This window comes from Oratosquilla oratoria, chromosome 11 (assembly GCF_046742065.1).
Source record: "Oratosquilla oratoria isolate Oo_2021 chromosome 11, ASM4674206v1, whole genome shotgun sequence".
In the NCBI taxonomy this organism is placed as follows: domain Eukaryota; kingdom Metazoa; phylum Arthropoda; class Malacostraca; order Stomatopoda; family Squillidae; genus Oratosquilla; species Oratosquilla oratoria.
Genome location: NC_134787.1, coordinates 65,858,613 through 65,876,348, shown reverse-complemented (window position 1 = coordinate 65,876,348; position 17,736 = coordinate 65,858,613). Strand labels below are relative to the sequence as shown.

At 40.4% G+C, this 17,736-nt stretch overlaps 1 protein-coding gene across 8 annotated transcripts in view; it reads right to left on the bottom strand.

The window, feature by feature from the left end:
• Positions 1 to 407: 407 nt before the first annotated feature.
• The window catches only part of Gbeta13F (guanine nucleotide-binding protein subunit beta-1), a 115,787-nt gene continuing 98,458 nt past the window's right edge, over positions 408 to 17,736 (bottom strand). For all 8 annotated transcript variants that reach the window (XM_076193095.1, XM_076193093.1, XM_076193094.1 and 5 more), the window contains 5 exons: positions 12,163 to 12,333; positions 10,935 to 11,057; positions 8,620 to 8,821; positions 6,587 to 6,803; positions 408 to 4,608 (listed from right to left, as the gene is read on the bottom strand). In XM_076193095.1, coding sequence (XP_076049210.1) covers positions 4,502 to 4,608; positions 6,587 to 6,803; positions 8,620 to 8,821; positions 10,935 to 11,057; positions 12,163 to 12,333 — 820 coding nt within the window. In that variant the 3' untranslated portion in view covers positions 408 to 4,501. The remainder of the gene's footprint in view (positions 4,609 to 6,586; positions 6,804 to 8,619; positions 8,822 to 10,934; positions 11,058 to 12,162; positions 12,334 to 17,736) is intronic.

The following is a 17,736-nucleotide window of genomic DNA, read 5'->3' as shown; positions in this document are numbered from 1 at the left end:
GGTGCTTTCGGGATGCCTCTAGGTGGAGGCAAGGTTGGTGGTATGTTTACCAATGGTAGAGTTGAAAGGCATCTGGTATGTGCCAGAACTCTTTGGAATGTTATTTTTTCTGTCACTGATCCAATGGCAGGTGAAAGTTTTTTCCACCAATTATGATGCACGTTCTTATTCTTGATACCATTGAGCAATTATGCGAGTATTGAGCTGAAAATAATTTTGCTGTAAGAAATGCCTTACAGAATAGGATTAAATCAATTGTAACTAATCCAATCCGTATCTGATGGGCCTTGTCCTCTAAATCTCTTGGTGCCATGCTATCATGTATGCCCTTTCAGTAGCAAGAAAAAGGTTATACATACTAATGAAACACCACTACAACTATGCATGGTAGGAATAAAACTAAGTAATAATGACAAATAGCTTTATTGGACAAGTCAGATGATTACTTACATAAATTCACAAACAAGACTTCATAAGCTACAACCGGAGTTGGAATTAATTGAAAAATCCCTCGTAGAACAGTGTGGGCCGGGGGTGGGTGGGGGGCACGTGCGCAGAGGGGGCAACCCTTCACGCAATATAGTAGTAGTAGTGGTAATAGTAATAATAGTATTAGTAGCAGTACTGGTGATGAACACCAGTGGTCCTGCGTGCGTGCGTGCGTGCGTGCATGCATGCGTGGGTGTGATTGGCCCAGCAGCAGCAGCAGCAGCAGCAGCAGCGGCCCTACACGGGTCCTGTGGTAAGCAAGCGGGTCCCGTGTCATTACCCTCGTCATCGCCAGGTGACTCACTAGGCCCCACCACCGCCTCGGCCCACCCAATACCACTGTCTTGGACTCTTGTCTACAACTCATTGGGTACTTGAAACTTCTTCTAAATAAAATCACACTTTCACTTGATTTCCTTGTTCCATGTAAAATAATTTAGCAGTATCTTTGACTTTGCTGCACACTTGGGTACATGGTGTGATGGTGGTGAGCCACGGGGGCCGGGGACCGGCCCCACGGCTGTACTTTATGGCTGCAGCCGTAGACGGAGGCGCGGGGGCGGCTGTGGTCTGTGGATTCCAGTAGGAACGCCCCATACGCCCCCCCGCCGGCTCAGGCCGGTCCACCAAGAGGCCCACCTCGTTGTCACCACCAGCTGCTGCTGCCCGGTTCGCAGGTCCGTCAGTCTCGGGCAGTACCGTGGAGAGAGGGTTCCATTCGGCTTAGTACAGTAATGGAATTTTAATGCTACACTTGACACTTCACACTCCCGGAAAAGGTTTTAAAATCTGACTACTATTTATACCACTTTATCTTTACACATGTTTTTGGCTGAGAAAAACTACTACCATTATTCTTTATTAGAAACGTTGGACAAAGAAGTGAGTGTGAGGCCTCCGCTTGGCGTGAGGCCCTGGAGTGGTCACCGCGGGGATGAGTGCAAGCATGAGATCCACCTGGTACCAAACTACACCACGGACATGCCCAAAATGGGCGCGTGCCTAACTGTGGGCGCGCCCCCGCCCCTATCAAACGTCAAAGGCTACGCAAAGGTATGGGCAAGCGGCAAAAGAGGTGAGGGACTGAAGGAAACAACGTCAGGTTTAGGGGAGGGGGGTGGTGGTGTTGGCAGTACTGACTAGATCCCAAACTTGCACTCCTCCATCCGATGGTCCAGCCAAACCCGTCCCGACTGTGCTCCCACCATCAACCAGAGGTCCATAGAACAGCCCTGAGCCCTTGCATTTCTTACAGATGGTCGCTAAGAAATTGTTTGGCTGTTCTATAAGCTTCCGAGTGGGTGTGAGAGGAGGGGCGGATCCAGGCCCAACAGCGCTTGTTCAGCTGGACAGGGTCGGTAGCCACGGCAGGGATGAGGCTGCACACTCACCGGCAGGCAAAATCAAACATACACGATTCATCAACATAAAGGGACTGCATAATCAACTTTCAAACTTTCTCACAGGTAACCTGAAATGCTGATATTTGTGTTCCTACAAATTCCCTTGGCAATAATAATAATCAGCAATTGACAGGATTCAGCATAATTATAAGTTAGGCTTGTTGTGACAGATGCGGGAAGTGGGAAAGCATTCAGGAAACAGAACCCAAGTTTATGCTTGGCACCACGGGGCTGACCAAAGCAATTTAGGGTCCAGGTGATGATCAAGAAGCCTAGAGGCCTTCTTGCAACAACAAAAATAATGTTAATAAAAATGACAATTAAAATAATAATAATAATAATAATTATACTTAAAAAAAAAAAAAATAAATAAAAATGAATGGGGAAGGTGATGAAAAACAAGGGAGTTGTGGGGGGAGGGGGATGAAATAAGAGCAGCACACTTTGAGCTGACCATGTCCACCCGGCCTGCAATGTGCTGCATAGGATTGTATTGTGCGCATTTGTGCTCCAATGGTTGACAACTTGTACGACACGACCTGACCTTTAGGGTGGACACTTTTTTTTTTCTTCTTATTTTTTTTTTTTTTTTTACACATTTTCCCCCCCCTTTGTGCTCGTCACCAATATTTGTGAAATTTTGTTAATATAGAGCACAGCTGTCATGTAAGCCACTTGTAATGGGGGGACAAAAAGTAGAAATGACTATCAAAATATACAACTACGAATTGATGACTACCAATGTGGTATGAATCCTTAGTACTTACTTTTAACCTTTAGCTTTCTTTTTTATTTTTATTTTTTTCTGGGGAAGTGTTTCAATTTCACCTTTCGACATGAGTCTAGGTACAGATTTCTGAGCAAGTGGTCATCGAGAGAAATCCTTGGTTGCTAATATCTGTTACACAAGTAGTCACATCATCTGCAACACACATCCCAACTATTACCAGATTTCGCTGCCATTCAGCACGCATGGCATCACAGTAATCAAATGTGGTAACAAAAGCCCATCAATAATTATATCTATAATAATAATTGATATAATAATCGTATCTTCACCATAAAACTCAATTCAAATAATTAACAAATAGGAAGAGATGCTATCGATACTAAGGTTTCTTATTTGAAACAGTCTCCTTAGATGGTGACTTCAGCATCAGAGCTATTCTAAAGCAACAAGCTAGGTCGGAAAAAAAGCTTATCAATTGTAATCATTGAGAAGATAAGGAAAAAAAAATATATATATACATAATAAAATAAAATGAAATAAGAATAAAACTGACAATTTAGGTAAGCTTAGGGGTGTTAATCTTTCCATATCTAACTAAGAATTGCCCAAATTAAACCTACATGGCAGTTGAGGTCACCTTGGAAATGGCACTTAACTGTTCTAAGTGCACACTCATTAGATGCAGGAAGGGTAACTGTATCAAAGATTTCAGCTTCTCAGAATGCTTGCAATTTGACACTATCACCACGTGGTCCCAATATGGATAATAGCATTCCCCTGGTACAACACGAACCAACAGTAGCTGCCTGACCCGACATGCGCGCAAGAAGCAAGCAGTGGAGCAGTGAGGAAATGCTTTGTCATACTCAAGCACCTCGCGTGTCTTCAGTGGTGGGGAAGTCATCGCCCTAAGGCAGCATGAACACATTGCCCGGGTTGTGAGGCTGGTCGGGTTGCCCAAGACCCTGGAGCAAAGACGTAGTGTCTTTCCCCTGGGGACCTGCTAGCCCTGGCAGCCGTCCCCTGGATGTACCACAACTCCACCAGTTGGGCACCAACCAATGAATGCCCACCTCGCCTCCTACAGTGTCTCCACCAGGCGCTCCTTCTCCGCAACTGCCTCATTCCATACTTGAGCGCTTCCTCCTCCTCCTCAACATCGGGTGTCTTGGTCAGAGACCAAAACTGCACTGCTGGCCTCCACACTCAATAGCTTAGTGCAACTCAATCAGGCTGACTAGACAACAAAGGAAGAATGGATGGCCGGGCCGCCCCTGGGAGCGCTGGAGCCCCTGGAGGAGGCGGCAAGGCCCTTCCAGCGCTGGTGATGCATCCCACGGCCTCCCCTCGGCGCTGCTGCTGCTGCTGCACTCCACCACTCATGTAAGGCCACCGCTGGTTGTTTGCCGCGCTTCCATCAGTCGGCCATAGACTCCCTGCCGGCCTTGTGTGAGGATGCACTGCTGGTCATGTCGTGCCACTCGTTGTGGAGCGGAGCCAAGTTACTGTGCTCCTCTCAAGGCAAATTCCATGAGACCCTCACTTATAATACCCACATAGCACTCACACATGCATACATCCCACATACATAGATATTTTCTCATGTAAAAGCTGGTAAAAATAAATAACTATGCAATAAGTTGTCTTGCTATTACTGCAATGATCCATAAGCAAAGGGTGGTCATGACCCTCTGATGGATGGTGGTGGTAGTGGTGGTGGTGGTAGTGGTGGTGGCAGTGGCCATCTCGGTCTTCATCTTGCTTTCTTGATGTCACTAGATCCAGGGCAATGCTGGCACACTCTTCTTCTGTCTTGTGGTGGTGGGATGGGGAGGGTGGGGAGGAGGATCATGGTTCTTGTGGTCTTGGCCTGAAGAGCTTAGTTCCAGATCTTGAGGAAGCTATCCCAGGAGCCAGTAGCCACAGCCATACCATCTTCTGTCACCCCCAGGCAGCTCACACGGTTGTCGTGGCCTGCCAACACACCTGCAAATAGAGAACTCTTTAGTCTACCAATTCAACATCAGCAAAAGGTGATAACCTTAGGCCAGGATATATTCAACCATGTCCAAAGCTGTCAACTTGGCAACATAAAAATGTCCCAAGCATGCAAGGAAAAATGTGTTGAATAGAGTAAATGTGGAAAGACTAACAACAAGAGTGTAGAAAGCACAAGTTAATGGAGTGAACCTGAGAGGATCAAGATTAAAAATGAGGTGAATGGATGGGGGGCAAAAGAGGCTTTGGGATTCATATAAAACGTCTGTCGAGCAAGTTAGAGTGCAAAAGATAAGAGTGAATAGAGACTGAATGTACAAAAGTACATAGCCCAAAAGGATGTCTGTTCTAATCTCCTTAAATTTTGAATGAACAAGGTGAGATGTGGGGTTGCCATATGAAGTGGTGAGGGTAAATAAACTCCAGCTGTTGGGTCCTGCTGTAGAGGCATTGTTTCTATACATTGCCCTTGACCCAAGTGGTGTGGTAGTTACAAGGATAATCCCTCATTCACATGCTGCTGATATGGTGTGTTAAATGGGTTTTAGTGTTGATGATGTGGGTGTGTACTCAACTTGGGTGCCCTAGCCTGCTTAAAGGGTCAAAGAAGACACCCGCCTCATACACATTAAAATTTGTTTAACATATATAATTTTAATGTAATTTCTGTTCACTCCTCATTTCAGTGTTTCCTCACTCATTCTTTCCATATGCTCAAACCACGTAAACACACTGACCCTATTGCTCTCTTTCCATCCCCATATTTTGTCTCCTCGCCACTTCTCTCATGGCTGGATACCATGGGAAATGTGGGAGGGGAAAAAACAAGGATAGTAAGAAGTGTTGGCCAAGGTACATCAAACCTTGCAGATGGTTTGGGCACATGGAAAGAATGAGTGATGAAAGACTAGAAAAAAAGTAAGAACAGCAGAAGTAGCTAGAGAGAACTTGAGAGGATGACTAAGAATGAAGTGAATGGAATAGTGAAAGAGGCATCAGAAGCAAGAAGGAATGTCTGTAGATACGAGGACGAGGGAATACTAAAGATGGGAATGAATGGAAAGCGGTTGAGATGATGAAATCCAAGGAGATTTTCTTCTTATCTGTTCCGTAGAGTTCTTGTATGAACTGGGGAGGGGAAGACTGGGGACCAGTTCTGCCTGTTGGGCCTCACTGTGGAGGTACTGTATCTTGCTGCATGGATTTTTACCCCAAGTGGTATGGTGAGGGATAGGGTGGCCCTTCATCCATGAGGTACTACGATTGGAGATATGATGAATGGGTTTTAGATTGATGTGGGATGGATGTATACCTGTCATTAGGGGGAAAAGCCCCTTTGCTATGCATGTAATTCATTCCAGTCTCTTTGCTTGATAAGATAAAAAGGGAAAACTAATAGGTGTGGGATGGGTGATGGATGAGGTGCATACCTTGGCTGGCCATCTTTATACAGGAGAAAGGACCTTTTAGTATATGTACAATCATTTCCTTCCTAGAGGAAGGGAGGGGGTGGAATAGGTAGGAATGGAATGCCTTTTGACTTTAGTCACTTCTCTTGTAAGGGGGGAAAGAGCTCTTTGTACATGTACAATCATTTCCAACACTAATGCATAGAAATTGAAATAATAACTGAGGGTGAAGGGGTGGGGGAATCATAAAGTCCTATGAAGAATACTTAGATTTTTGTGCAGAAAATAAGCAGACTGTAGATTGACAAAAACTTCAAAACTATCAACAAGTCATTATACACAAATTTTTGTATTGTAGTACAAAAACACAATAATATTATGTATTACTGAAAAAACAACTCATGGTTAGATCTTACTAAAATAATTCAAGAGAGTATATGTTTTCCTGTAACAACTCATGAATCCAATATACATACCACCCCTCCCAACTAAAAATATGATGACACTGTATATTTAAGTAATTTGTGTTAACCTAGTTTTAGGCTTGCTGAACTCACCTGCTCGTTCAGTCCTCATTGAATCCCAAACATTACAATTAAAGTCATCGTAGCCAGCCAGCAGCAGACGACCTGACTTGCTGAAAGCCACCGAGGTGATGCCGCATATGATATTATCATGGGAGTACATGGCCAACTCTTGGTCAGCCCTGATGTCAAACAGGCGGCAGGTGGCATCATCTGAGCCTGTAGCAAAGGCGTGGCCGTTGGGGAAGAACTGCAAAGGGAAATACTCGTTAAGAAAATACAGAAATTGATGAAAGTCCTCAATTCTTACCCCATTCCAATCTCTTGATCTTTTCACCTTGATCAATCAATAAATCCAATGCCCCAGATCTCTCTTGCAGGATACCCAGTTCCCAGTTAACTGGTAATAGCCACTGGATTGGACCATACATCACTCAAGGAAGAAATACAATGTTCTTGTGCAAGGTAAGGCAGTGCACAATGATGTTTTCAGTGTCTTCTGTGAGACAGTTGCATCTGGAGCAGTTTGTTTCTGTGGGAAGGCCTATTCTGTGCTGGCTTTGTTTTCAAACTGTATGGTGACCTCAATTGTCATGCATAGGTTGGGTGGAGAGTGGGTGTATACTTTGGCTGGGCCACTCACTTTACAAGGTTTAATGGTCCTTTTGGTTTATGTATATACATTTTTTGGTGAACAAACATTATCTCCTTTATAATGGAGGTGATCACCTAATGCATACACCAATCCTTAACCCATCCTACACCCACTTGTTTTCCCACTGACAGGGGGAACAATGCTAAGCATTTAATGAACTACCCATTTTACCTTTTAACAGCCTGTCTTCCAATAAATCCCTTTGGGAAGAACCCCTGGATTGTTATCTGTACTGTTTTTGTGTTGAACAGTTTCTTTCACAGGCTTATAGTATCGAGAGGAGAGCTCCAGTTGGTTACCAGTTCTCCTTGCATGGATAATGTGGAGGAAATACTGCCAAAATTGACAGAAAGATATCTTGGACCTAGTTTGGTGATGATGTCAACCTCTTGGGCCTGTGCCTCCAGGTCAAGGTTGTGGTGTCAACAGGTTTTGAAGATCTGCTGCCACACATCTTACAGATTCAACACTAATTTACGACTGATTCATATCACCCCACGGATATCTATTCCCATCTGTTCTCACATGTCCAAACCATCTTTAAGTTGGCCTGTTCTACTATTCTTCCCAATCTCACCTGCATCTCCATCCCTTCATGAATCCTATCATTCCTTACTAGCTATATATTTTTTTTAACTCCCTCAAGCACCTTGTTTCCACTACCTCCACAAAATTTTCATTTGCTCCCTTCATCATGCTGGTTTCTCCCACAAATAATAGTACAACTACTGCTTCATACAATCCTTTCATTGCTTCCATCAACTTTAAATTTCTTCTTCATATTACTTTCATGGCACCTCCTACCTTCGCTCACCTTCATTACAGCCACTCCATGTTTCCACTTCCATTTATATTTCCTTGATGCAACCATCACACTAAAGACAGAACATATTATATACTGCCCTACACGTACTCTAGACAGTTCTACAACCTCTCTCCTGGTGGCCACAGGCTTCCTGCAAGAGTGAACCAGGGCAAGAAATTTGAATCTCTCCTTTACAACTCCTCAGTCCTCACCTTTTTCCCTATACTCCCGTGGTGGGGGGTTAGGACATGTTATCATACATGTTGTAAAAGGTATCTAAATGGGAGAAAGAGAGGGGGCTGGGACTACCCTTTCTGTATGTCTCTCCCATGAAGAGTCAAAAAGAAAAAAAAGAGGGTCTGGGAAAACAATTCCTACCAGAACCCTGAATAAGGATAGCTGTAAAACAACTGAGTAAAATAGATATCAGTAGCATGAGAGAAGAAAGGTAAATATTCATAAATGAAACTAAATTGAAAGGGAAAAGCGAGGAAAACTGGAAAGACACGAGAGAACTGAGGAAATTATACTGTCAGGATCAAGAGATCAGAAGTGGAACTGTATATTCAACTAATACATAATACAACTTTGAACAGCAATACTGACCGTAACGGCATTAATATCCGATTCGTGCCCAGGGAAGGTCTGCCTGCACACACCCTCCCTGATGTCCCACAGCTTGGCCGAGGCATCACAAGCACCAGAAACAAACGTCCTCATGTCGGGTGACAGGGACAGGGACATGACATCGCCTGTGTGACCCGTGAATGCTGTGCATTGTTGACCTGTTTCTATATCCCATAAAGCACTGCAATACATAAAAATGTGTTAGATACAACGTAGATACAAAGCAAACCTAAGATTATCAGTCAAGAGTAAGTATATGTTCATTCAATACATTGTAAGCTCTCTCATCTCTTACAGCCAAATATGTCACCATGTACTCTCCCTCCTCCCTCTCCCCCCCCCCTCTCTCTCTCTCTCTCTCTCTCTCTCTCTCTCTCTCTCTCTCTCTCTCTCTCTCTCTCACACACACAAAAAATAATTTTGATGGTTTATTATCACCCTAACACCTTTACCATCCATAATCATTTAACTACAATTAGGAAACAGTGGCTCAAGAGTTGGGGGAAGTAAAAACTAAAATGGGAGGTGGGGGCTGGGGGGAAAGTTGGCAGTGAAAAATATAGTGGACAACTTGATACAGAGTTAATGTAGGGCAAAAAAGGGTGTGGAACATATGGCAGGAGATGGGTAGCTATTGCTAAAGCTATCACCTTTGCCCCAAGTGCCTGGACTTTTGGGGCACGTAACAGCCACTATGGGACTGATCCACAACTAGGGAAGATACAAGATCCACACCCTTCTCATTACACTAACAAAGTAATAAAACTAAGAACTAGAATCATAAGAGAGAGAAGATATGCACCTGGAATAAAGATGAATATCAAAAAATGTCAGGACACATGTTTTCAATCACAAAGTACTGAACAAAGTGGCATTATAATCCTGGGAGACTAATTGTAAAGAGCTGGACTGGAAAGAGTGGGAAGCAAGTGGAAGTGAAGATTCTTTGGGCAATACCCTATTAAATTTTATGATGTATAACACTGACCTAATGGATCCAAGATATTACTAGATTAAGAGCAGGCAATGCAATTCTGAGATTGGACTTGCTGCTTACCAAAGAACCTGATACAAATAAACATACATATACCAAAGGCTTTTTTCCCCTTACAAGGGAGGTAGCCAAAAAACATGAGCATAAAAACCATTCCCACCCATTCTATCACCATATAGTCCACTCCAATCCACCCCCTTCATTCCCTCTTATCTTAGTAGCTACTCTTAGGGTCATCACTGCATCTCGCCCACTGCCCTGGGTCAGAAGCAGTGTCACAAGACACATCACATTCACAGCAAGGCTGCTTCATTAAATCAGCATAAATGGAGAAGATGGGGAGAAATCCCTCTGCGCTGCATCAATTTATTTTTCACACATACTCCCTCACCCTCCATCCAAAACCCACTCCACCTCATGCATCACAGTATCATCCATACAAAACCCTTCTTCACTCACCCCTATCTTCTGTCCTCTCCCATCCTTCCCAATGCCCCTTTTACCCCATCCATCCAATCCTTGGTAGTCCCCTCATGTTCACTTCTTCCACACCTCATTCTTACCATGTGTCCAAACCATCCCAATACTCTTTCAGCAACCCTATCTCCCAACTCCCTTTCCACATCTACTCTTCTCCTCACTTCTCACTCTATCCAACCTAGTAAACCCATCATACTTCTCAGGCACCTCATTTCAAACACATTCAAACTCCTTCTCTCTTATGTTCCATGTTTCTGCCCCATGCAGTGCTGTTGGCACAATCACTCCTTCATACAATCTCCTCTTAGCATCCATTCCCAAATGTCTATTTCTCATTACACTTTTTAATTCCCCAATGCATTTACTTGCTTCTCTCAATCTACATTCTCTCTCCACTCCTCCCTTTCCTGCCACATTCACACCCAAGTATCTAAAGGTATTCACTTCCTCCAGTCTCTCCCTTAATATTCACATCCAATTTGCACCCATCTTCTCCCTTTGTACATCTCATCACCTTACTTTTATCCACATCTATCTTCAACCTCCTTTTTTCACACACCTTCCCAAACTGTCACTAACTTTCTTAATCCCTCCTCTGATCCTGCTAAAAGTGCAAACAACAACTGGCTTACCTCCCACTTTTCTACATTTTCTCTAACTATCTTCAATCTCCAGCCCATTACCCTTGCATCCCCCCCTATCCATGTACAAGACCTTAGTAATGAAATATCAAGATGAAGGGAAATAACTAGCCAAGTTCCTCAATGGCCAGTACTTGCATCTGTAATGTTAATTCCATAAAAGAAACACTTATACTCACCAGGTCATATCTCCTGAACTTGTGACTATTTGGTTATCATCTAAGAACCGGCAGCAACTGAGATAGCCCGTGTGACCAGGCAACTCCCTACTTACTCTCACATTGCCTTCTCTTGTCTTCAGGCTAAAAAACAAAAATACATTTGAATGAAAATAACAGTATCAGTTACCCAACTTTACGGACATATATAGGCATAAAAAAGAACTATGAATAAATTCTGAAAACACAGCAATAGTTATGTAATTTTTCTTTCTTAAAAGATCAAAAGGAGTGATTCAAGTATTAAGTGATGTGCCTGACATATCAAAACACAAACAGACACAGGCAATACTTGTTTAGAAAAATTCAAGGCAAAGTAAAAAATAATTCTGAGGTTTATGTAAGTAGACAACAACTGCATGTGATGCAGGGCTGTTATACAAGATTAACTTTTTACTCCCGAGTACACTTTTTGGTGTTGATTTTCATAAACACATTACCTTTACATTATTGTGCCTACAAATATGAAACCAGGTATTCATACATGATCACAGAAATGCAATTTGTGGATGATAAAGAAGGAAAAGTAGAGCTAAATCAAAACTGATTGCATTTTAAAATAAGGACACATGAAATTTCTCTGCTACTTATTCTAACATTTCTATTCTGTACTTGTAGTGTTTACAGAACACTGAATTATTCATTTCATATACTAATCTTATATAAATATTGCATCTGATAATTTGGGATTTACAATATGTTTTGCTTGAGTGCCCCTCCATCACCATCATCACTCTTTGTATGTGGATGATGAATATTGACAGCTATGCTTATCTATGCTATCTGCAGTCTTCTCTGGCAATTTGGATTTCAAAAGTAAATACCAAGAGCAAGAAACTACTGTTAACTGGTAGTAGTAACACTAGTCACTAAGCTATACAATGAAACATTATGTGAAGTTGTAACTTTGCTTTCTTGTTAACCTTTTTCTCAATGAACTTGAAAGTTAGGGGCAAAATGTAAACATTGAAACTTTACATCATGAAATATGGGAATAATTCACCAGATTCACAATTTGCATAAAATCCAAGCCTCAAAAGTACTGAATTATCAAGAGTCAACTGTAATTGAGGCAGATACTTTTTCAGTGTTCACATGTTTTAGTACTATACATGTAATAAACTCCATTCAAATTATGCACACACCACCCCACTGAACATTAGATTATCATACTGTATACCCAACTTACCTATATATGGAGCAAATATTATCAAGGCCGCCGCATGCTACAAAACTGCCCGATGGGGCGTAGGCACAGGTCATAACCCAGCTGGACCGGAGAGGGATGGCATGCACCTTGTTGGTTGTGTAACTGTCCCATACTATGAGCTTACCATCTTGCGAGGCCGATACCAAATTCCTGTCGAGAAAGGACACACATTTACATCATGAACAAAATCAAATGAAAAGTTTAATTCATATATAAGTACTGTATCTAAATTTTTCTCCAGTTTGATAGTTTGGTATCCATCAAAAAATATGTATATATATATATTATAAATATATATATATATATATATATATATATATAAAGGTTTTCAAAAATATTGCAATAAAATTAGAAACCAGTACAAAATCTGACTACTTACTGAAGTTGGAAGATGTGCGTATATTGTTTACAACTACTATTCCATATTCTATATCTATGATACTTTGCCATGAAGACAATAAAATACAACAGCTGCTGAACAACCAAGTCTAATATAAGGTGTGGTAAAACGCTGATAACGAAACCTACAGTACCATGGAGTCCAAAACTCCTCTCTACCTATCCCATGAGAGCAAGCAAAAACATACAAACTTAATACTATGAGTATGAATGAGTACTTTTCTTAATGTTGGGCAAAGTAATATGATAATGGACTACATCATGGGAAGAAGAAAAAGTAATCCTGTTTTAATGAAATAATACATAAAAGAGTTACAAACATACAACCAACTGAGCTGGGCCTGGCATGGTGATGCTTTTTGAAGACCTCACTATTCAATACTTGCAAATCATTTAAACTTAAAATAACTCAGGAAAGGATACACAAATGCTGACACACCTGCAAACACTCACACAAATATAGGAAAAATATATATATATATATATATATAATAATAATAATAATAATAATAATAACAATAATAACAATAAATAAATAAAATAAAGAATGTGAATGGACAAAGGATAATGAGTCATGAGGTAAGAGAAAAAAAGGAAAAGAGGATGAGACTAAACATGCAGATATAAGCTATAATTTTATCAAGTTAAAACAGATGGAGTGGAAGTGGACTGGCACATACAAAAATGGCAAAATGCCTCAAGCTTGGAGGGGAGGCTGAACTTTTGACAAGATTATTTCTTAGTTTCCTTTGTATTTTGAACACATGTTAATTAAAAAAAATTAACATTATATAATCTAACCTAGGTTTTCTCGTTTCTCAACATTGTTCTCCTTAGTCCATCCCATGTCAATTTTTATTTTCTATTTTATCTATTTACTTTTCATCTACATCTTTTACTACTACAGTATATACTAAATTTTTAGATGGGTTTGAACATGGTCACAAGCAAGTTGGACCATGGGCATGGTTCATTAAATTCCATGCTACAAAGTCCTCTATAAGGGGCACTGTCCTAGCCTCCAGTTAGGGATAGCTCGTGACTTTAAACAGAATCAACCACATCATTTACTATCATGCCTTTGTTAATATCTTTATCACTTTACATTTCCATTGTTTTTCTTTAGTTCCAGAATCTATTCAATTTTATTCTGCTGTACTAAGGGGTCTTCTTCATCAAGCATGTCAACACCTTTCATGATTCAAAACACCACTATAAGATCATCTTTCTTCTCTACTCTAATCCTGGCAGCCCCAGAATATTCAATTTTTGTATGACCAACCATTTTAGTTACTATTTTCCAATTTTTTATATCTTGTTTATATACAATGGTAGTTCTGAAAGCAATGCCTACTAAAAATTTGAAAACATATGAAGACAAAGAGAGGCACCATTAAAATGAGAGGAGATTTTTGCTCCAGAATTTATTTCTCCACATAATCACCCTTTTCTCAATGAACTTGCAATGAGGAAGGGCCTGTGCATGGCTGTTTGATGTGCTGTTCATTCACATTTCTGTCACCACTCTGGAATCAACAAACCCATCCCTAACAGTGCTGGCATCAACTGCCTTGACTCTGTAAACATTCACTAAGCGCCGGTGAACGTCAATTGGTTCCAATTCTATGTGGAGGAATTCAATGATGCGTGTCTACTTTTGAAGCATATCCATGACAGGGGTTATTTCATTAGACTGTCACATTGTCAATATCTGCAACCGTGATGAAAATTTCAGGTTTTTAGTGCAAAGGTTCAGTCATCATACCAATGCCATAAACAATTCCCTTGGATTCCTTGGTATGGTTATCATTACCTCTGCAGCATATTCCAGTTCAATGCGAAACAGCTTTTATGTAATCTTCATGTCTTTGTCCATGCAGTGGAATGCCCCTATGTTCTTCAATATACATTTCCTTAGTGATCTTTCTGACGTACATTTCTGATGAAAATTTTTCCATTACCATTACTCCCAAGTCTCTTTCTTCCTTTGCCTTTTCAATAAAATCATTATACATTCCAATATCTTGTATTTCTTGATACTGAAGTTCATTCATTACTCCCATTTCCACTTGTATATAATATCCAGATCTTGTAACTGCCTGTAATCACTTATATTACTTACTCTCATGATCTTTGCATAATCAGCGAAGTTAGCATAAATGGTCAAATTATTTGTCATGTCTTTAACAAAGAACATTGCTGGTGCTAATACTGACACTTACTACTGTCCTCACCAATCTATTCTTCAGAAAGTCTTTCATCTATTATAGCAAGTTTTCTTCAAGCCCTATATATTCTAGCTTCTATAGTAATTTTTTGTGGGGTACCTTATCAAATGCTTTCCCTACACCCAAGCATAGTTCACCCAACCATCTCTTGGATCACATTATGCGAGTAAGAACTCAACAACTCAGAAACACATGATCTTCCTTTTTTTGAGCCAAATTGATTTTCCACCAGGATTTTCTTTACTAAATACTTTGATCATGTGTCTTTTACATTTTTTTCACAAATTTTATCTACAACACTAATCAAATACACTGGTCTATAATCTAGAAGATTCTACCCATAATCACCTTTACAAATTAGAATAGTAGCCAGTTTCTGATCAAACAAATCCCTTCTCTTAGTGTGAACAGTCAAAATTCATCCATCTTGTCCACTAGTTGTCTGACATTCTTTGAGTATCCAACTTAAGATCCCATCAGGCCCTATGGGTTTCCTCACATCCGGAGCCTCCAGTTGTTTTTGTACCTCTGCTTTCAAGTCATACAACCCTCCTACTTCTACAAATTCCTCCATGTACCTCAAAACAGCCCTTCTTAATAAGCATAACTAGTGTTCAATATTTCTACTTATGCTTTGGCATCTTTATACATTGTTCCACCCACCCTTTCCAGTGCTTCAACTGATGAATTTGTACATCAGTTTTGACTCATCTTTATAATTCCCAATCAAAATTTATCAAAACTTCTTTCTTCCTATCTTCTTACTGTTGTGTAGTCATTCATGGATCTCCTATACTCTTCACTCTATTTTTCCATCTTTCCTATTCCTATCTTCCACTTTTGTGGAAACTGGTAAAACCAAATTTTCCTTAATTTTGATGTTCCATTTATGTTCCACCCACCCTTTTCAGTGCTTCAACTGATGAATTTGTACATCAGTTTTGACTCATCTTTATAATTCCCAATTAAAATTTATCAAAACTACTTTCTTCCTATCTTCTTACTGTTGTGTAGTCATTCATGGATCTCCTATACTCTTCACTCTATTTTTCCATCTTTCCTATTCCTATCTTCCACTTTTGTGGAAACTGGTAAAACCAAATTTTCTTTAATATTTTTCCTTTCAGTGTTGGTCATATTTTTCCACAAACAAAATGTATATAAAAATACCCCATTTATGTTATATATCTTTAGATTTTCACAATTCTCTCCACTATAACATCCCTAAAGTTATCTCCCCTGCCTATACAACTCATCCCTTAGTTCTGGATTCCCAAGTTGAATTGAACTCCCATACTATATAGTTACTCTTCCCCTTTGGGCATTGGTAAACTTTATAATCTAAACCATTTGGCTCTTTAGTCAGCAGTAAATCCCATCTAGCTGGTGTGTCTTCCCCTCTTACCCTTGTTGGTTTTGTGATCCACTGTGTCATTACTTTGTACATTGCTATGTTTAGCAGGGCATTGCCCAACAACATTACATTTCTGCCTGCTTCACAGCCTTTCCATTTTAGTTCTTCACAGTTGAAGGCACCTAATGGGACAATACTGTCACTTCTTTTGTTTTCTTCAACTTTGATCCTACTGTACATCTAACATCTCTTGGTAATCTTCATGCCATGCCATTGTCTTAGGAGGTACACACACCAGTGCAATTTATTTTACAATTTCCTTCCATATCTCTTGAACTCTTCAATATAATACATTAGGCTGTCTGATGTACAATGATGCATCATAATATGCATTTCATTAAATCAGAGAGGGGGAGTCGCCGATTTAATGAAGCGGCCTTGCTGTGGATGTGCTGTGTCTTGTGACACTGCTTCTGACCCAGGGCAGTAGACAGGATGTGGGGATGGCCCATCGATGCTGAGATAAGAGGGAGGGAAGAAGGTAGAGGGGAGTGGAGTATGTAGGGGATGGAATGGGTGGGAGTGGTTTCTATGCCTTTGTTTTTTGGCTACCTCCCTTGTAAAGAGGAAAAAGCCTTAGGTATATGTATGTAATTTGCATGTTCTCTTTCACCCACAATGATTAATACCATAGAAAATGCCATTAAGCCTGTTCACAGAATACATGGGCCACTTAGCTAAAACTACAAGATAAATGTAATCAGGGCACTGACACCGGCATCGTTGAATATTCACTCACGCCTTGTGACACCTACATAGGTGTCATTGTATTCCACAGGTTAATCCAGCCTTTCTCATACTACCATCTCCATCACTTTCAAGTTCTTCACTACCATCTTCATATCGCCTCCCTTTCTGTCATCTCTCTCCTTTATGCTGTATACTCCACCATATAAACTGATGTTTAGTTGTTTCTAATTTGGTTTCAACCAGATAATTGTTTACCTCTATTTAGCAATACTGGTATATGCCAACTTCAAACTCCTTACATGGTTTCAACCAGATAATTGTTTACCTCTATTTAGTAATACTGGTATATGCCAACTTCAAACTCCTTACAGTCTTTAGAGTTTTTCATTAAACACTTCCTTCTTTCTGAAATACCATTTCCCTTACTTCTGGTCCATCAGTATTTACTAAAAAAATGCTTTCTCCATTTCTGTCAATGTGCTGCATTTTGTCTATACTTCTTGGCACTAATTTTTGCCTTGTCCTCCACCGTGTCTCTCCTTATCTAAGCCTTTTCAAATTTGTTAATGTCAGCATGTCTGTTCTTTTGTACTATTGACACATTTTCTTAGCTTTTATAAGTTCCTGTTTTACCTTCATCACACGTGACGGGATATAATTTTCTGTCCATACTACATTAATTATACACTTTCTCATCCACCAAATCTCTTGCATACACTTTTCTATTTTATTATTACTCTCAATATATATGTGTGGTGTGTGTGGTGCATGTATTTACCTAGTTGTAATATACGGGAGGGGAGCTATGCTCGTGGTGACCCG